This window comes from Blastomyces dermatitidis (assembly GCF_000003525.1).
Source record: "Blastomyces dermatitidis ER-3 genomic scaffold supercont1.2, whole genome shotgun sequence".
NCBI lineage: Eukaryota > Fungi > Ascomycota > Eurotiomycetes > Onygenales > Ajellomycetaceae > Blastomyces > Blastomyces dermatitidis.
In genome coordinates, this window is record NW_025544775.1 from 6,028,125 (window position 1) to 6,047,781 (window position 19,657).

General features: G+C 47.8%; 7 protein-coding genes across 11 annotated transcripts; 4 read left to right on the plus strand and 3 right to left on the minus strand.

Moving 5' to 3' along the window:
- Positions 1–3,065: 3,065 nt before the first annotated feature.
- Positions 3,066–8,328, plus strand: BDCG_02151 (uncharacterized protein). Its single transcript, XM_045417701.1, has 4 exons — positions 3,066–3,808; positions 3,908–5,945; positions 6,066–6,785; positions 6,861–8,328. Exons 1-3 carry the CDS (start codon positions 3,648–3,650, stop codon positions 6,276–6,278), a joined length of 2,412 nt encoding a protein of 803 aa, XP_045274441.1. The 5' UTR covers positions 3,066–3,647; the 3' UTR covers positions 6,279–6,785; positions 6,861–8,328.
- BDCG_02152 lies at positions 6,505–13,166 on the minus strand. 5 transcript variants are annotated; one of them, XM_045417704.1, is made up of 3 exons: positions 12,970–13,166; positions 12,534–12,915; positions 6,505–12,399 (listed from the first exon to the last, which is right to left on the minus strand). In XM_045417704.1, exon 3 carries the CDS (start codon positions 8,912–8,914, stop codon positions 8,312–8,314), a length of 603 nt encoding a protein of 200 aa, XP_045279931.1. In that variant the 5' UTR covers positions 8,915–12,399; positions 12,534–12,915; positions 12,970–13,166; the 3' UTR covers positions 6,505–8,311. The 5 variants fall into 5 exon arrangements, with proteins under 5 accessions (XP_045279931.1, XP_045279930.1, XP_045279933.1 ...); XM_045417703.1 differs by having other exon boundaries at positions 12,966–13,166; XM_045417706.1 differs by having other exon boundaries at positions 6,505–12,188; positions 12,276–12,399; positions 12,534–13,166.
- Positions 10,575–12,752, plus strand: BDCG_02153 (dolichyl-phosphate beta-glucosyltransferase). Its single transcript, XM_045417707.1, has 3 exons — positions 10,575–10,903; positions 10,968–11,747; positions 11,849–12,752. The coding sequence occupies exons 1-3, from the start codon at positions 10,784–10,786 to the stop codon at positions 12,212–12,214; spliced, it is 1,266 nt and encodes a 421-aa protein (XP_045274442.1). The 5' UTR covers positions 10,575–10,783; the 3' UTR covers positions 12,215–12,752.
- Positions 12,915–16,615, plus strand: BDCG_02154 (uncharacterized protein). The gene is made up of 3 exons (XM_045417708.1): positions 12,915–13,143; positions 13,240–16,221; positions 16,354–16,615. The coding sequence occupies exon 2, from the start codon at positions 13,631–13,633 to the stop codon at positions 14,846–14,848; it is 1,218 nt and encodes a 405-aa protein (XP_045274443.1). The 5' UTR covers positions 12,915–13,143; positions 13,240–13,630; the 3' UTR covers positions 14,849–16,221; positions 16,354–16,615.
- On the minus strand, positions 16,262–17,464 carry BDCG_02155 (autophagy-like protein 3; the record flags this gene model as incomplete). Its single annotated transcript, XM_045417709.1, has 2 exons — positions 16,262–16,853; positions 16,923–17,464. The coding sequence occupies 2 exons, from the start codon at positions 17,462–17,464 to the stop codon at positions 16,262–16,264; spliced, it is 1,134 nt and encodes a 377-aa protein (XP_045274444.1).
- A 346-nt stretch (positions 17,465–17,810) lies between these two features.
- On the plus strand, positions 17,811–18,424 carry BDCG_02156 (uncharacterized protein). The gene has a single exon (XM_045417710.1). It carries the CDS (start codon positions 18,015–18,017, stop codon positions 18,309–18,311), a length of 297 nt encoding a protein of 98 aa, XP_045274445.1. The 5' UTR covers positions 17,811–18,014; the 3' UTR covers positions 18,312–18,424.
- Positions 18,425–18,544: 120 nt separating this feature from the next.
- BDCG_02157 (cyclin domain-containing protein) lies at positions 18,545–19,552 on the minus strand (the record flags this gene model as incomplete). The annotated part of the gene is made up of 2 exons (XM_045417711.1): positions 18,545–19,186; positions 19,298–19,552. The coding sequence occupies 2 exons, from the start codon at positions 19,550–19,552 to the stop codon at positions 18,545–18,547; spliced, it is 897 nt and encodes a 298-aa protein (XP_045274446.1).
- Positions 19,553–19,657: the final 105 nt, after the last annotated feature.

A 19,657-nucleotide genomic window follows, 5' to 3' on the forward strand; every position in this document is an offset into this window, starting at 1 on the left:
AAAAAATTGAATCAAAACGTTTAGTTGCATTTTGTGCCCTCTTGGAACTGGAGGCTGTCACTCCTATATCCAGAAACGGAAGGGGCTGAAGGTAACTGCCAGGCTGACATCAGCGATAACGCCCCGAGGAGATGAGAATTTACCCCAGGCGAGGCAAAACCCTCCTGACACGCATTTATGGCGGTGGAGCAAAGTCGTGTAGTGTAGCCTTCCGAGCCTTGATATTATCATTCCTTTGTAATGCATTCCTCAAATGCAACCCTGACTGGAGTAGTTTCCTACATCCGCTACAACACATAAGATAACTTCTTCGAATGGCATTGACGTCATTCTATCCCCATGGACGGAGCTAACCTAACCACAAAAGGAGAATCCGCCATCAGCTCGTCAGCACCAATTAAGAGCTCGCGGGTGTCGATATTGCAAATCGCCAGCGCAAAACCCACTGTATTAGGAGTATGGGACGACCAAAAACAAAGTTCCCAGCCATGAAACCTCGGTAAAAATCTCAATCTGTCGCCTGGGTTATCGTTATTAAGCCTCAGCTGATGGGCGTTGTATGCAACCGCGCGGGGGCCAACTATATCAAGTCGTGTCTGCATCAGAGGAACGGAGGAGCTAAGTGTGGGTAATCCACACTCCTACCAGGCCGCATTTTCAAGGCGTGAAGATCGTCCGATTCGATGCTAGAGAGTCACAGGAAGGATTCATTGGAGGAAATTCCCGTATCAAACTGGAAATTTCCACTCCCTAAGCGAAGTCTGCTGTAGAGAGGCCCAACAGACGGGGCGAGATCAAGGCCATGGAGCTTTGCCGAATATTTGTAACTCCAATTTTATGTCTGCTAATTTGGAGCCTATTGCTAAGTTCAATCATCCTGTTGCTCTCAACGCCCATTCTTTTGGTTGCTGATGGTCGACCCGAGAAAATTAAGCCATCGATCCCCTCCTCAAATGCTTTCTAGCCACTGGGGCGGATTTTGAAAGTCCCGAGGACAGATCAGGCAACAGGCTATTCCGCATTCTTACGTCAGGCATAGGATAAGGGTAATCAGCCATGATGACGCTTCTCCATTTTGAAGGGCTTCCAAGAACAAAGCGTTCAGTTTCCAAAAAAGGGGATTGGATGGCGGGGATATTCGTCGGATGGAGCGCGTCATCGAATCCGCACCTAGCAAAAACGGAAATGATGCCAGCAGGGACAGAAGTGGTCCATCATGCGAACCAATTATATATTGCAATTCCCCTTAGCCGTTCAAAGACAACAGAAGGCTGGTTGCGCTCAAAATAACAACTCTTCAACCGTGCTCGTCTTAAATCGCAGATGTACTCCCCAGCTGAGCATCCATCTGCACTTCATAGCCTTGGATTTCCCCGCCAGAGTCATGCGATCACCTTCGAAAGAGGGGGGGTTGGCCGATGATTCAGGCCCTTGCCTGGTTATAAGAGTCTAGGGCAAATAGGCAGAGGAGAGGATATCTGGCATGCGACTTGGAACACTGCCATCGTAATTCTTGCAAGGTGTGCTCTGAAACCTTGAGGTAGCAAATCACCCATTGCAACTGACCAATCCCCATGGCCAGCACGATGGGAATGGAAAACAATGCGCAATTTCCACGATGGCTGGCCTAATTAAGCCAATCAACTTTGCTTTGGCATCAGCTCCTACCTATATTTTCGTGGCATCTTCGGTGGTTTTCCGAAAAATTGTTTCGTTTTCATCTCCGGGTGGACTGAATAATAGATTCCTGCCTTGTTGGTTTGATATAGCACCTGAGGCTCAACGATCAGGTAGAAAAGGCACAAGCCACGCCAGGCCCACGTTAGGAAGTGCGGGGTAATGTCACCGGGCATACTGCGTATAGTTATGTTATGCAGAAGAGAGGGGCTCGAGATGAGATTGGCGCGCAGACCGCGTGCTGCTGTATTCATGCAGACTGGGAAATGCAGATGCATGCCAAAGGTGAGAGACGCAATGTGGAGCTAGCAGCACCACCACCACAGTAGAACTTTAAGGGCACGGAGGGAAACTGAACAATCTGGGCTGCCTGCCTGAGGCCACAAAAATGGCCGGCTAGGAGTAGGGGCGCCAACACCTAAGAAAGCAAGCAAACTCATCGCCACTAACTTAAACGCCCAGGATGAACTGTCACGGGAGGAAGCTCTTTGCGCCCTTTAGCCTTGCGATTTCTCTCACTATCGTAAATACAGTTGTCGACTGTACATTCAAAATTTTGTTCCCGGCGGGCGAACAGCTTGGGTTGAGCATTATTAGTTGTTTAAGGCTAAGTTACATCAGACTCAAATGACCCAAAAGAGGAATTTAGGGCAAAATGGAACTTCTCACAATAATTTTCTCCAGTGCTCGGTAAGGAATAACAGCTTTCGCAAGGTCAAGCATTTGCTCAATGTACAATGTACATACATTATTACAAGGCCCGGTCGTTCGGGGTTAATGTCTACAAGCCGCATGGACATGAGCCTATTCTCCCCCTGTGTTAATTTGAAGATATGCAAAGCCTCAGACTACGGTGTTGTTTCCTAGCGTGGGGGAAGTCGTAGGAAACAACCATGAGATGAGGGTTAAAAAGCAAAAAAACAAAAGAAAATAAAGAAAGAAAACTCGATCTCCAGGCTCCCGCAGCGCGCTTAAACGTTGGTTGGTGCCAACGGAAAAGACCATACAACTGAATATCCGCAATGCGACGGATGCAACCCAGCGCAGCGGTGGCAGGCTCCAGCGATGAGGTCAGTAGACATTTCGAAGAGCCGCGTCAACGGACCGTTAAATACCGGCAGGCTATGGCTAGTTAAAGGTTCCAGAAGACAGTAGCAAATTTCTGGATAAATGAATGCCCACTACGAAAGAGGGCTCACGGTGTCTAGTTGAGGTTGAGCGGGACAGAAACAAAGCTATAACTACTCATTTCCTAAGTCAGAAAATTTGACTGTAGATATAGACAGCGATCAACATATAACTATATATTATATATTGCTAAATTTGGAAATCAGCATGGCTTCATTCAACCAGAGCAGGCAGGATAATTAAATCATTATCAAAGTACACTGCCAAGAACTGACAGCATTTTCGAAGACGCTAAATCCAGTGCGCCGCAAAGACATTTTTTAGCTCTCCAGCCTTGCAGAATCCCACGGGTCGGCCGCAACCTGGGCGATGGCACAGTATTGGCTACAGCGTTCGCAAATAGTTCGCCCTTAGCTTGAGGCATCTGCCTGCCCAGCCGGTGCAGGGGTGGATGGGCACTAATCCGGCCTAGTTGGACGCAGGTGCGAGGTTGCGCCCGTCATGGCAAGACGGATGTTGCAAATATTATGAAACCCCATCGACCTCGGGATATCCTGAGCTTCTGTCTGGGAGAGGTTTAGATAAAGGGCGACACCCGGGCGAGTGTTATTCTCGGCACTGGATATTTCCAGATGGAAGAGCCTCGAAAGTGTTTAAAAAGAGCCCGAACAACTTTCCAGATTTCTGTTTTTCCGAAGATGCATCATCCTTGAAAATCCCCTCCAAGGGCTCTGCCAAATTTATATTTATATACGTTCAACCAAATTTCTCACCACAGCCGAATTCAAATCCAACAATACTACCAAAGGCGCCAGTCAATTACAATCTCTGGGGCCCCTGCTATGGACAAACAACCAGACCGCGATTCTCACAGTAGTCGATCAAGGAATCAAGGAAGCAAGAAAAAAACAAGAGGAACAGCGACGAAGAAACGAGCAGCCAATGTAAAACTCGCTCCCAGGCCGCAGCCGCCCTTCGATGAAGAGGAATCGCCAATCAGAATGTGAGTGGATGGCGGGCGAAGATCCAGCCCAACAACAACCCCATGCGTGGTTTGTTTTCCGGTCCATGCTAACTTGGCCGCCTTTGCCAAATCTTACAGCGGGGTCTACTCCACCCAGCAGCAGCAGCAGCCTCAGTCGAACCGTCGTGAATTGGAACGCCCCAACCTCGACGTCCTCAGATCCCCAGCACCTTCCAACCCGCCAGATATCGCAGGCTGGGGAGGAAATGCTAAGAAGCGGCCCGCTGCTGCCGTTGAATGTGAAGACTCTCGAATCTCAGCGGGTTATTCATATGTCAATGCCTCTGGTGAAAATCAACCCGAGGGTGGCTCTCACCTCCAAGCTGGAAACAATGAACAACATCTGCCAACACACTATGTTGTAGATTTTACAATATCCGATCCGGATGCTCCAGCGACCCCGGGGGTGATCTCCGCTCCTGTTCAAAGTGACCGTGCTCCTGACCCAGTATCAAGCGTCCGTCCATCGCTATTTCCTGAAGAATGGGAGCCAGATCAAACTATCTCAGACGACGTGCAGGAAGTTTTGAGATTTAAATCTGCCTCATATGGGGTGGAGGAGGACCCCGAACCGCCAGAAACATCCACCATGCTTCGACAATGTCATGTTAAGAAGCTATCATACGAGACATTGGTGGGGGAAGTTAAAGATATATACAACGCTCTTTTGACAACTGAAATAAGATGCCTTGTAGAATGTGCGAAAATCGAACACATTACCAAGTTGAATGAAACACAGTGGGCCGATCTGGTTGAATGTCACAAAACCCTCCTTCATCACCATTATAATTTACTCATATGTACACAACATCCAATCAGCGGCAGAGAAATTTCTGCAATTCCTGTGACATGCAAAATGCCATCTCGCCTGCTGCACCAGGGCATCTACATCTTTCTAGAAATCATGAAAGCTCGACGTCCGGATAGTCATGATTATATGACTCCCTTCATCTACGATGCGTACGGCCTAATAGCGCTGCTTATAGAAACGGCCCCCAGATTCAAAAATGTGTGGCTTGAATGTCTTGGTGACCTGGCCAGCTATATGATGTGCCTTGAGGAGAGGGATTCAATTGAGAACAGGGCCTGGAAAGTAGTTTCATCGCAATGGTATCACAAGGCCCTCGACGAGAACCCGGGGAAAGGAAGTCTTTACCACCGACTTGGTAATCTTTCAACACCCAACATGGGTCGGCAATTGTTCTTTTACTCCAAGTCTCTTGTGGCAACCGAACCATACACAATGTCAAAGAACCGTGTTGAGTCTGCCTTTAAGATGGCTTTGGACTCAATTCAGAGTCGGGGTGTCACGACCCCAGACTTACCATCCTGGTTTGTGGGGTCGCATGCAATGCTTATTCGCAGTGGTTCAATTCACAGCTTCATTGTGTATGTGAAGGAGTATATTGTCAATTTTGCCGCCCAAGTTAAGCAACAGACTTTCAAATTCCGGGAAGCAGCAATCTGCATGGGAGTCCCCAACATCGCTGCAATGTTACAATATGGTGAGCAGGATGGCATTCTTACAAGGATGTTTATAGACTCTCAAAAGCTGAGCTCGGAGGTTAGGTTACAGAACGCTATACAGCACTGGCTCATGCTTCCTAAAAACCCTACTCAAAACACTCTGGACAAAGACTTTCCTTCTGATGCTGCAACTTTCTCTACTCCTTTGAAAAAACTTACTTACAGCACATATTTAAATTTTCATACACTCTCTTTTGTTCTTAAATATACCCGAAACGAAAATATTATTCCATATGTCCACCTCTCTCTTGCATTTATTTGGAGCCTGGCATTAGTTCCGGATTCCATGATGTATGTGGAGGGAGAAATTCCCTGGACAAAGATCACTATCTTTCTAAATATGTTGAACCGGGCATTTATCAGCGAATCCAGGCTTGAAAATGTCAACTTCCCGATCCCGACTGAAACAAAATTCCGACAATTACCAGAGGATTTCTTCTTTCGAAGCCAAATATGGTCGCAAACACTATATCCATCTGATTTCTTCGCGGGTGCTACCATCGACGACGACAGCCGTGGAAGAGACGTGCCCAGCACCAAATCGGCCCGCAACGAGCGCTGTCTATGGTATGGATATCGTCTAGCATCGGTAAGAGCCTCCTATTCAGTTTTATGCTCCTCAGCTCCGCCTACAAAGCTTGATCATTTTACACCTCAGCCTTCGTTATCTCTTATTTTCGTATTAACTTAGCTAATTACATTTGTTTAGTGCGGCCGTTGGATTCAGTTATTCGAGGAAAACGGCGTGAAGAAATTTAGACCTACAGATTATGCCAACCAACTCGAAGAGACAGCTATGCATCCTAAAGTGTTTAGTCGGCCTCAAAGGGCTGTCGCTACTTCCCTGCCTAGCTCTCTATCTAGCTCCCCGCCTAGCAAATCTAGGTTGACCCAGCCGCCTAGGAAAGGGAGAGGCCGTTGATACGCAAAAGGTCATCGTCGCGCCTTTCCAAGCTTGGTCAGACATCGCAGAACCCCTAAATGCACGATTAAGGGAAGGAAGGTCGTAAGAGAGGGATTTCAAAGCGGAATTAAGCCGGAGAAATTACCCTTTATCTAGGACGTATGAGTGAACCCCACTCTGTGTCCCCAGGGTTTAATGTCAACTACGGATTTGCAGGTGGCGCTCGGAAATTCTAGCTGCTGTTGGGGGGGGGGGTCTCCAGCTTCGTACGCCGGGGCATATTTCTTATATCTGTTTCACACGCAAAGCCGCATCCTATACGGACCGTTGCGCTTAATATTTACATTTAGCACATGTATGGCCGGCTTCAGCATCTAATTAATAAGGCGGGCGGTTATTTTCCCATGATGTCCGATGGTCATGGAGATTCACACTTTCGGTTCCTGTATTCGTTTTAATATATGAATAGTTTCAAACAGGACATAAGTTAACAAATACAATTTGATAATTTTAACTTCGCTCAAGGTAAATTACCTACTGCCAACACTCAATTTGTGCTACAGTTGGTAACTCATCCCCGTTGTTCGTTATCATTCTCAGCAACACGGACAAAATATGCTCTACGAGGTTACAACGCTTTTAGGGAAAGTTCTCTTTTGGCTTCTCAGTTCAGTGCCAAAACTTTTTTCCGTGGTAGATGTACCAATTGGGGGATCAAATCGGATGTAAAGGAGATATATCTCGCACAGACAGACACAAAAAGACAAAGTACATCATAGAAAAATTCTTCCCATTGCCAAAATCTCCCATGGATATTCCCACAATCACTCACGGTTTATGTTAAATACTTGACCCCCCTGACACGCCATTCCAATTGTTTGCCGTAAAATGCAGCACGAATAAACTTGATCACGCGCCCTAATTCCGGACAGAGAAGTGTGCTGAACACGAATAGTAACGCCGTCATCTCAACGCCTCTCCACACCTACAATCTATCCCTTATCCTATCATCGAGAGGCAAAGCCACTGCAAGGTCAGGCCTATTCATCTAGTCAATATGGCAAACCTATTGGCGCATGTATGTATCTACAAGCGTTCACGAATAATATAAGGAATATCTAGCCTCCTATTGTCATTTCGTCTGACGACAATTGTACATGTACATGTACATGCACATTACCAGGGCGGTGATCAAATCCGGTCAAAGAAAATGTCTTTCTGGCCCAGACGGACGGGTGCGGGAGGGTGCAGGAAGATTCATCAGACGTATCATTTGCACCACTTGGGCCGGGCTGCAATCTTTTTATTTCAGTTTAATACTTTCCTTCTCGAGAAGTTAGTGGTTAACACCGCCCAAAAAGGGGATACGGTGGACTTTTGCTTTTTGATCTCGTTTGGCGTCTTAAAGTCGCATGCGTTAACTACAAAGGGCAGAGTTCAGGCACCTTGATGTGTCGGTCCTACCCGGCGAAGGCTCTGCGCTGTGAATGCAGGGATTACTGGGGTGCCTCTCATCTGCGTTAGTGGGTCTCAATCATTGGCTAGATTTGTCGTTTGTTATTCACTTGGTCTGGAGGTTATGTCGTGCTCTCGGCCCAGCGAGGTTGAAAGACAGGCGGATGCGTGGTGGGTGGTGATGCGGAACAAAGGCTGAAGTGAGCATTGGCAACTCATTCTGCATGAGGCTTTATTCAAGTGGATTCAATGGTTAAATCAATGATATTGGCAGGCAGTCTGACAACCATTGACGTTAATATGTAGACAGAAACAGCTCAGGGGCTGCATTCCGTGGAAGCTGGATCCCGTGATGCAGTTGCAAATCAAGTTTCCGCGCCCGGGTTTAGTGAGCATTCGCATAGGACGGGCCTCAAGCAAAACACAGTTAAAAGCCAAAACAACCCGGAGCCGGCAACCACAATCCAAGTCGCATAAACCTGTAGTGTGGTCGGCATAGGCATCAACTTTCCGCTGTAGAGCTTTTGAGACAGCCTCACTGCAGGAGCTCGGGGCATGGATCTGCTCTAGTCAGTTAAATCCGCGTCATGTACGAGTCATAAAACACCCCGTTGAAACAAATGTCTAGGCACTGAAGCCTTGTGAGATTCGGGCAACATCCGATATAGATAAGAATTTCCTTGCGATATAGAAGCATCCATCTGTTCCGATAGTGAAGTGCGGATCACTTCGGAGGTCCCTCTTACGTGGTGCCATTTACGGCCACGCCCCTCCTCAACGCTGCGAAACCCTGCCAACCAAGAAATGATTACGAGGATCTCTCGCACCAGCTGAACCCCAAAAGGGTGCAGTTCTGACATTTTCAAATTCTCGTCCGAAAATGTGGATACGATGTAAATTTCCTTTTCGCCCATCACTGAGATGGCCTTGAATGCATAAACTGATTGGCATTCCTGGCAATACTTGTGGCAAAGTCGGCACATCCTCGCCTCGCCCATCACGTGATAGCCCTGGCTTGACTGGCTCACGAGGCTGCTCCATGAGATCCATGTGGAATAGGGGAGGGTTGCCTGATAAAAATCCTTCGTGTCTGGCTTGTATGTGGCGGGTCTCGAACGAAGCCACTGCGGCGGAATGGTGGAGAAATCCCTTAGTCCTATTGACTGTGCACTGGTATTGTTATGATCAGCCCCAATCATCACCACACAGGATCAAGTTATCTCGCGGCTCTTGGGTTTTTATTTATTGATGTATTGCCTGTGCTCTGCGTTATATCCACATTATTTGCCCGCCTGTTGCCTAGGAAAGAAGACAAAATGATTCAGATAAATGCCCTGATAACGAATCGAAGCAGAGCTGTGACGTGAGTCTGGAGGACGTATCTGACACCGCCGTGCGCTCGGGCTATTTGACAAGGGGAAAACCCCATAAATCAGCCTTCGAGCTGTGCCCCAGTTTCTTCCCAGAGGTGAGATAACCAAGGCGACCTCCCAGTGACACTAATGCACATCCCGGTGCTTGAAAAACGATCTCTCATATTTTTGAATTGTGATCATTGTTTGGCACGCCGAAACGTTCGAGGCACGAGTCGGAGCCACCAATAATGGGCCTTTAGACTCAGCCGTTCAATTGGAAGAAAACCACGAGCCTCCTGAGCTGATCCCTGTGATTAATTGGCTTCATCTGATATTTGCCTGGCGGCAAATATTGTGAGTAAATGTGATGTGAAACATTCATCAAGAGAGTAACTCTTGGCTCCACAAATAGGGAAGATAGGCCGCTGTGTGATAATGACAAAACACGGCTTCATATCTGAGTGTGGAAACGGCAGGTTGATTAAAAATGCTCTACTCGCTGTGAGTGTCGTCTAGAAGAGGAACTCTGTAAAGCCTAGACCTAGTCAATATTAGAACTGCAGAAGAGCATGCTAGGCGACATCTGTGCCCGGACGACCCCTTGTAAATGGATTCCCAGTTCTCGGCAACGAGTTGTCTAAAGAGCTCCTTGTTACATTGGTCCTTAACCTTCTAATGCTGCGCATGTGGAATGGCAATGCCAAGATCTATATGGTCCCTTAGGAAAATAATCGCGGAAAGTCGAAATCTGGTAGGCTCCGAGAAGTGATGAGACGAAGGATTGTAACGTTCATCCCAGTTTGCTTTCTATCAGGTTGACGAGAAAAGATGGAAAACTCATGTGGAAATTCAAGGATTGAACGTTGTAAATCTCAAACCGGTCCGCGCAGAAACAGTCACTTGTTTGGTCATCGGGGACAACCACTGAACAGGGCTGGAAGCACCGGATCTCGGGAGAAAAATTCGCAAGCAAACCAATTCGATGCGGGGCTTCTTGGGACAGGCACGTTATTGACAAATAATTTCGACTCCAAAACGGACAGTAATGAGTCAAATTTCGTCGCCTGAGGCGCCGATGCCTTGTCCGGCATAAATATTCACCTAATCCCTTGGGACGCAACGGTACTATCACACCCCTGAATTTTGGCATTCGCAGACGATTTGGAGGGGCTAGGTAAGGGAGAGAACTCTGTCATCACCCTCTTCAGAGCAAAAGCAACGTTATTCCTGCATTGTCCATAAGGGATTGCGATGCTGCTCAGCCAGCCTTGCCGTCGAGGTTGCTCTTGCGGTGCAGTGATTCGTGACAGGATCAATTCGCGATGTTATCGTTTTTCTGAGACAAAATCCAGCTATAGATGCCTAGCAATGCGTAATATGCCCTCCAGTAACATTGTTGCTGTGTGGAGCAGTTGCTGTGGTGGTGGAAAGACAGTTGAAGATGGCTGAGGGTAGTTGTGGTTGGCGATGAAGTTGGTCGACGCCGGATTCCTGGCCATTGGCTGCCAAATGACGCCAAGCAACGAGCGACGGGAAGCTTAAACCGTTCCTACCAAAGGACATGTGGCTGCTTGACAGCCTTCGAGAACCTCCATTCACAGATCGCAAATCCAAGACCAATCACTAATTTCTCGCCACTTTCTGTGCAGGCTCTTTGAATGAGGGAGAATTTGCGTTCTTTTCGTCTTGGTCTGTGACCAGGAAGACCCAACCATGGTGGACTTCCAAGCCCTGAGTGCGATATGCGCCCAATGCCTGGAGCTCGCCGGTAGCATTCCCCCTCTGCTGTGGTTCATATTTCTCCTATCGACATTTACCGGGCTCATTCTTCTTGTGGGTTTTATTTTAAAATTATTACATGACTTCCATATCACTCAATTGACCAAACGTCTTGCAGGGGTATACTCTTCTCTTCCTCGTAGCGCCAAATCCCCGCCCTCCGCTTCCGCAGGAGAAAAGATACAAAACTATTGCTGAAGATGGATCAATTACGGCGCCCCAACTACTGCCTTGCTGGCAAGATAGCCTACGAGGTCGTACATCTGGCGACGTAAAAGAAATGGAGAAGGCGGAGCTTTTTATGTCCGTCGTGGTGCCCGCATACAACGAAGAGGATAGGCTGGGAGGGATGCTGGAAGAGGCTGTGAATTATCTCGAGAAGACGTACGGGACTCTCGCGGAATGTCTGCAAGATGGAGCTTTGCGTAAGGAGGACATGAGGTCGGAAGGGACTCGTCGTCGTAGACTCGACGAAAGGACAAATGGGAGCATAAGTGTGCCATCACGGGGATGGGAAATACTCATTGTGTCGGATGGTTCCACAGATGGGACCGTGGAGACCGCGCTATCCTTTGCTAGAGACCATCAACTGTCGGTACACCCCAAGAGCCATGCAGGACCATGGACAACCATTTCAAGCGCGGAAGGAGTACATATCCCACCAGGGACAATCCGAGTAATCACCCTAGCGGAGAATAGAGGAAAAGGCGGGGCTGTCATTCATGGTATGAGGCATGTGCGCGGCCAGTATGTCATATTCGCCGATGCAGATGGTGCCAGTCGGTTCGACGACCTTGGGAAGCTACTATCAGCCTGTCAACGCATAGAAGATGGGTCGTCTCGAGGTCTTGCAATCGGATCCAGAGCACATCTAGTCGGCAGCGAAGCTGTGGTTAAGGTATGGTACACATATGCGCCTTAACACCAAGATCACAAGCGCATCACATAACTCTTCCGTCCTTGCACTCCACATTTACTAACAAATATACTCCTCACTAGCGATCTAAGCTTCGAAACTTCCTCATGCACTCCTTTCACCTAATCCTTCGCATCCTTACTCCACCCGCCACCGCTGCTATAAAAGACACCCAATGTGGCTTCAAGCTCTTCTCCCGCGCCTCTTTGCCATATATCATTCCCTACATGCACTCTGAAGGCTGGATTTTTGACGTGGAAATGCTCATGCTTGCTGAATTTGCAGGCATTCCTGTGGCTGAGGTGCCGGTGGGCTGGAGAGAGGTCAAGGGGAGCAAGCTGAATGTCATATGGGATAGTTTGGGCATGGCATGGGGTTTGGCTATCTTGCGGATGGCATGGGGGTTCGGCGTTTATCGGCGGACTTCAGACCATGGTATTTTTCGGTGACTATCAGCTGTCTTGTATTTTTTCTTTTTGTATTTTTGCACTGGTTGGCGCTTCTCACTACGTTTTCGTTCTGTATATACAGTTCCTGTATTTTCTCTCGGCATGTCCCTTAAGTGGACTACGATATACCCATAGATATATATGACGTTGGTTCTGCGTTCAACGTGGTATCAAATGGATGGTAACTGTTTCCACCATACATGCGATGTGTTAGCCATGAGTTCAAAAGATTGTAGCCCCTTGGAACATATTTGATCCATGTTGAATTACTCGCGGATGATGAGTTGATACACCATATCGACCCTTATAAAACACGGACTTTTTGTTCACTTCTTTTCTTCCTGTCCCCTTTCACCCTCCCTCCCCGGCCCCAATAATGACGTCCTTCTAATCGTTGGTGTTTGGCCTAGGGTTTCACTAAATATAATTGTGATTAAGCAAAACGCACATTACTGCTTTTGCTTTGATCAGTAGCGAATATGTGTATTTTCAATTGTCCTTGCTTTCCTAAGGGTTGTGGGGGCCATGTACGTCCCGGTCCGACGGTTATGCTGTTTCACATTTGTGAAGTGCAATTGTCTGTACTCCGTATATGAAATGGGAGCGTGTTGAATGATAATGCCATATCCCTAATTTGCCCGCCTGCATCGAGGAAGTGAACCCGATGGCAAGCTCCATTGGCCGAGTGCTGGGTGGTATACCTGTTACTTGGTAAATACATTTCTTCGATACGTTAAATAAGCTCTGATACTTGCTGGTCGAGATTCCACAACACTCTCATGCCACGGAAACACGAAAGAAGCGGGATCGCAGCGCTTTGAAGGGCGAGAGTGGAGAAAAATCTGAGAGAATCCCATAAATCAATAGTTTACTGCTTCATCGGCCTCCATCCGAGATATTCTACTGCTTGAAAGGAACCCGCAGTTGAGGTGAGACGCGACATAGACCAAAAAATGACGTCGCCTATAAACCAAGTTAGTTAGGTATTAACCGTGCCATGCTTACTCACTCTCTACACTAGTTAGTCAGGGCTAGCCAACAGCGCGACCCTTGACTTAGTTGAACTAGCATCATCTCATCTCTAAAAATTACCGACCTAGAAAACTAAGGCACAGACACACATATCTATCGCTGGACCAACGGTCACCGCTGGTATTTATTTATTTATTTTTTGGTTTCTATACGCTACGAGCTGGTCTGAGATTGACGTACCTCACTCATAGCGGTGTTTCGCGATGCGATTCTAATCTGGAGTGCGGCAATGTTTTGGCGACGTTGGCGCAGTCATCTCTTTGATATAGAGACCCCATAGCTTTTCATTCTGACGCCTTATCTGGTCAAACTTTCAGGGAAATATGATTTAGCAATATCCAAACTACGTGCACAAAAGTTTCCGACTCTTTTTTCCCGGTAGGCATGGCCCAGACTATTCCACAACGTTGTGGCGAAAGCCATGATTGTACGCACGAGGACCACAGGATGTTCCCCACGTCATCTCCGATGCGTCGCGCATCTTCGCCAACTGCCTATAACTTTCATCTGGAACGGTCTGATGGCTCCGCTACATTGTCGAGCAGAGTATCGAGAGACCAACCCAGCGTCAAATTTTTCGACTTCGTTGAACAATCTCAGTTAGCCCTCCAATCCCTACGGTTAAGCTTCGAGCGTGAACGAGCAGCGTTCGCAGAAGAGCGGAAGCTGTGGGAGAAGGAAAGATCTATTATGAGACACAGGATTGCGGAGTTGGAACAAGGACAAAGAAGAACTGCTAGAGTCGAGAGGACACGGATGGCCTCCCATCCCCACCGAAGCGAGCGGGCACATGATGTTCATCATGTATGGGAAGGATCAAGTCCGACTATGCAACCCACAAGAGTATTCTGGGATGAAAATGAAGAGCAGAGCCCCCAAGGCTTGAGGCACCCTAGCGGCCACAACCATGGAGTTGGATTACCCCCCTCGCTCGACGAGGCCCTGTCTCCTAGAGCCCGACCGGTCGATCGACAGAGCACAGTCGGAGTCCCCATTGAATTAGTTGATAGCAGCTTAGATGGGATTACTCTAAAATCTACCGCACTAGGCCCAGATATCCTCGCGAAGGCCTCTTCGGCCTCTCCCTCAGAAGTCATATCACCATCTCCAGACCAAACCATGGACTCCAAATTGGTAGAAACCAAGAAACCAGTGCCAATCGCGCGATCGGAATTAGGACCACCACAAGAGAACCTCGTGAGAGATGCAGGGCATACTCCAATGACAGTCATCGATCCGGGTGTGGCAACGAGCAATATATCCACTGAAGTTGGTACATTGACGACGGAATCTCCCCTCGCGCCGCGACAAACCCTTGAGCCAGGGGAGACCTACTCTCCTGAGGTCGACGAAGACCCGGCCCTCCAAGGGCCATTAGGGCTGAAAAATGACAAGAAACAGGACATCGAGTTTCTCGAGGCCCTGGACCAGAAATTATTGAATGAAGCGAGAAGGCTAGCTGGACCGGGCCCTACCTCCCATTCTGACGAGCTTGAAAACAATCTATCCGATGATGAACAACCGCTGTCAGAACCCGAACCAGAAACCGGCATCAAATTCAAACACAGCACTAATTTTGGTTCTGCATTTGGGACCTTATAATAATCTATATCCTATCATTTATTTTAACCTTCATATTTACTTTTAACAAGTGGGGAAAAAGGAACCTGTGTTACATATATCAAGCAATATATCCACTCATGAACATTATGGGGTTTGGATGCCCCTTTTTTGGTATTAAATATTTGGACTACGATGTTGATGGGCCATCTCAATATATACTTCTTAATTACCATCTCAACCTCTTCCCTATTCTTTCCTGGTGGCCTTAACTGTTTTGTTTTGGAGTCGGATCTTTCTCTCGAATAATCTCAATCTCACCCTTTCTTCTTACCTCATACCTGACTCCAACTCAGTTGTCGTAGCGATGGAACATACTACGCAGTACTCCATGCTTTTATACATATTTCATAAGGACTACTCAGATGGTCAGCTATTGCAGTTCCTGGCAGTCCTCACTCCTGTTACCCTTCCTGTGGTGTATACAAAAGCATCAACGGTGGGTTAACGGGGAACAGAAAACGAACGAATGCGCGTAGTTGCAAAAGGCCATGCCTAGAAGTCTTCCACATTATTTATCTAGCACATGCAATATAGAGAGTATATTTATATACGGACACCCACGTTTAATCAACATAGCATCATCCTAAATCAATACATTTATACACAGCTGCGTGAATTCTTCCTAGTGGGTCATTTTCTGTCTTGCGAGCCCGGGGTGAAAGTAATGTCCGTCAAATTCCCTTTTCTTGCCGCTACCCCTACCCACAGTTGCTTCAATGCGTCAGTTCATGTAGAGAGCATGAATAGTCCACTTGGAAATCCAGGAGCTCTGTAGAGATAAGTCCACGGGCTAGCATACGAAATTCCATCCATGGCCTTGTGCAGCTATGTACATGTACATCTACGGAGCTAAATGGCATGATTCTGCCCCAATACGAACCATGTGGCTAGGAAAGGAGAGAAAAAATGAGAGATACGGGGAAATGTCTAGATAAATTCAAATGTATTCTTGTGGTATTATTTGTAAGATTTCGTTGTTTTCTTGCCAACGGAATAGATCGCGCCGAACTCCTCCAGTCTCTCCAAAGTAAAAGGGGATCGTGTACATAAACTTAAGAGCATCATCAGAAAATTGAAGGAGAAAAGCACATGGGGAGATATTATCATAAATAAATCAAGAAAGATGAAATGCAAAATGAAAAAAAGTGCCCGTCGAACTCAAGCCAAAGCAGCGATTCCCCGCGAAAGGCAAGAAAGAGGAAAGTTGACGTCAGATGTGGAATGAAACCAAAACTGCATTGGCCATCCTGGGTTGGACGAAGCTCCTATGCCGCGAGCAGACAAACCCATCAATTCAACCATCAATTCATTCATTCATTCATTCCTCCGTCATGGCACAAGAGTGAACAGATGTATGGCAAAAAGTAGAGCGAGCCCCTGTAATCCGGGAATCTAAACCCCCATGGTGAAGTCATGTTCAATACCCGGCGTCACACTTGCAATAAACTTCAAGAAAACGACTAAGTACTGATCCACTCTTATAGCCACGCGCTGCTCTTCATACTCCTCACCACCCTCATGCTGCAACACTTCCCACTCATCTCCCGCATTACCACCCGCAGCCCCCGCCGCTTGCTGCAGCGGCTGCTGCTGTTCAGGTGAAATCGTCAGACGGGCCGTATCATCAACCAGACCCTCCAGCCCACTCTCAACTTTCGAAGGCACATTTCGCCTCGCGTCTTCTACAGAGGTAGCATTTTTCAGCTTCTGGCGGCGGAGTTTTAGAGCCGCGTCGGCGCGGTCGAGGAGGACTTTCATCACGCTTGCGTGGCGGCATGGGTGCACGCTGGCCATTTTTACGCCGCCGTCGAAAAAGGGGAAGTCTTCTAGTGTGACGGTTTTGTCTTTGTAGTCGCCAACGATGTCTTCCATCATGAGGTGTGGGGCGAGTGGCTCGGATGGGGAGATGTAGCCGGAAAGGTAGAGGCGCGGGGTTCGATAGTAGGGACTGTAGGTTATGTAGAGCGTGTAAGTGCGGAGGGGTCTGTGAGGTAAATGTCAATATATGAGTACAGTCCAATACTCATCCTAGTAGTAGAAAAAAGGAACTCACGTATCAGTCTCGGTTTTTCCAGCCGGTTCCCTGATAATAGCTTCTTCATCATCGTCGTCATCTTCCATATCCGGAATCTCCTCTTCATCTTCCTCCCTCTCCCCAATATTCCCCGCCTCATCCACCGTCCGCACATCCTTGATCCTTGCCTCGTGGCTATCTGACATCCCCCCTCCCGTTCTTAACCACCCATCATCGTCATCGCCACCACTCCCACCACCACCTCCAGCACCACCGCTCAAACCATCAGTAACCATAACATCTTCCCGACCAGCATCCCCAGCAAAGTTATCATCGAGCCGTCGATGGCATGGTACCCCGCGAGTAACTAGAAACTGCTTTCCAGGTGGTAGATGCGGCGCCCGCTTTGCTGGCGAAGCAGCGTCTTCCCACGACCAGGTGGGGAACTTATATACTAGGTAATCGCCTGCGAGGACGAATTCTTCGGGCGTTATTTGACCGGTGGAGCGAAAGGTGGAGGTGTGGGATATCGGGGCGAGGCGGTCCCTCCAGGTGCTCAGGGTGGAGCGGACGACGTTCATGTTCAATAGGTCTATTGGATTTTATTTTGTTTATCTGTGAATACTACTGGTTGGTTTTAACGACAGAAGAGCAAGAGAAATTCAATAGAAAGCAAATATTGGGGACAGGTATTAGTTTAGATAGCAAGATCGATAGCGGGATGTACCTCTTCTAGGTTGCAGTTGTGTTGATTGTCTGCAAGCTTCCAATATGACGGAGTGATGGAATCACGTGCACGCAGAGCAGGCGTCAAAGAGGGATGAGTAAGCGCGTCAGCGGAGGATGGTATTTCCATTCCAGGAGCAATCAGATACCCTACCTGTGGACGCGTTCCCCGAAATACTATGCGTAGATTGCACATGCAACCTCAAATGTTGACGGAAGCTGCATGAGGAATCAGGCGGCAGTTATCACCAGAAAATTCAGCCCTATGATAAAAATAGAAGCTCAGGAGACGTGAATGCGACACCTAGTGACCCCGTGACCATTCGTATTTACACAAAGCCATAATTTGAAACATATTCTGAGCCGGAGCACTTCTATGCACAGAGGAGCTTCTGTGAAGTTACTATGCTTGGAGAGACGAAAGTGTTTCGCCTTTGCCAGCTACCGTCAACGGCAAATCTGGCAGTGCAGAAGCATGTAAATGCCCAACATAGGCCCTCCAGCAGCGTCCTTCCCCTTCTAAAATGGTTGGCCGCCATTGAGTTGAGTATTCGCATAAACATCGGTGGTTACAGCGTCGCACCAGGAAAGAAACAAGGAATTTTAGGCTCTCCAGCCCAGAAGAAACAAGGAGATTTAAGCTCTCAGCTTTCTGAACTGGAGCGTCGCGATAAGCCTAATGTGGGCTGCGGGTGGTTTTAAGCTCGTAGCAGTATTTCATCTAATCCAGTAGGGATTGTGAATCTGTGAAATTCCAGTAGAATACTGATGCCACTAGACCATCAGCGCAGGTCATCGCTTGCGATAGTGGAAGAGGGCTATCGTCACTTCAATCACCATAGAAGAGACTATGCGCGCAAGCCAAGAGCGTTCAATCTGTCGAAAAAAAGTGGGTATGTTAAATTTTTCACTCCGGATGGAAAAGAGAATCCTGCTCATTCCCCTTCTTCCAGCATCTTCCGCGTCTCCTGCTCCGCCTCCAACTGGTCAACAGTCAACGGTACCCGACGGCCTTTCCATTTCTCTTTCTCAGCGGTCGCAAAATTCTCCATGCTTCTCATCCCAACAACCAGAAAACCTAACTCCTCCCTATCCACGTCGAAAACTTCCCACCACTCGTCATCCACTAGTTTCACGCCCTCCTCTCTAGCTGCCAGATATATTGCTGACACTGCTAATGCATTTGGCTGGTGCGTCAAATATAACAGTTGTGGAGAGAGCAACGCTGCATTTAAATGTTCAAAAACTCTTTTTGACACTGCCGCTGAGGATGCTCCAAGTGTTTGTAGATATGTAAGGGCAATGGTATGGGGCAGGGTGACGTGCGTGTTGAAGGCCAGAGTGCGCAGAACGGTAGCTTCCATCTTCATTAAAGCTAGCCGCTCTGCCTGGTAGCTCCCTTCTGATACGTAGTATGCTTCCGGGATCGGCTTTCCCGAGGGCGGATGTGGGTTGGTAAAATCCAACGGAGAAGCTTCTGGGGAGAGAAGGAACGCGAAAACATTGATAATTGAGCGTGGAGAAATTGGTGTAAAGGAAAGTTTCGCCATCAGATAGAGCGATGCGGCAGATATATCCTAGGTAGACGATGCGCAAAAATGGTTAGCTTTAGTTCATTCTTTCAGCTCCTGGGGGGGAAATATTTGTATTGTTTATTCCACAGGACGAGTACACAAAGAGCATCCAACCTTTGCAGAATAAACAGCAAGGCTGCCTCCTTCAGGGCCAACCCAAAATCTTGTGAAAACCACAATAGCTTTAGCGATCACATCCTGCGGAAGCTGTAAAAGGATTCCAGCCGCCTGGGTAAGTCGAACACCTGCATACCGAACGGATGTCTCCAAATCTATGGTAACACCGTCAAGTGAGGAGGATGAGGTCGCCAGTTGGGCAGCAGTCACAAGAGGATTTGATAGATTGTCCAATGAAGCCGCGGGAGCCATTGTGGCTTCTTGCGGTGAAAGTAGCTGCTGTCAATGACGATGGACGTCGTCGTTGTCGTCGTCGCTGCCGGACCTTGCTAACGCAGAGCTACAAAGGCAAGGAAG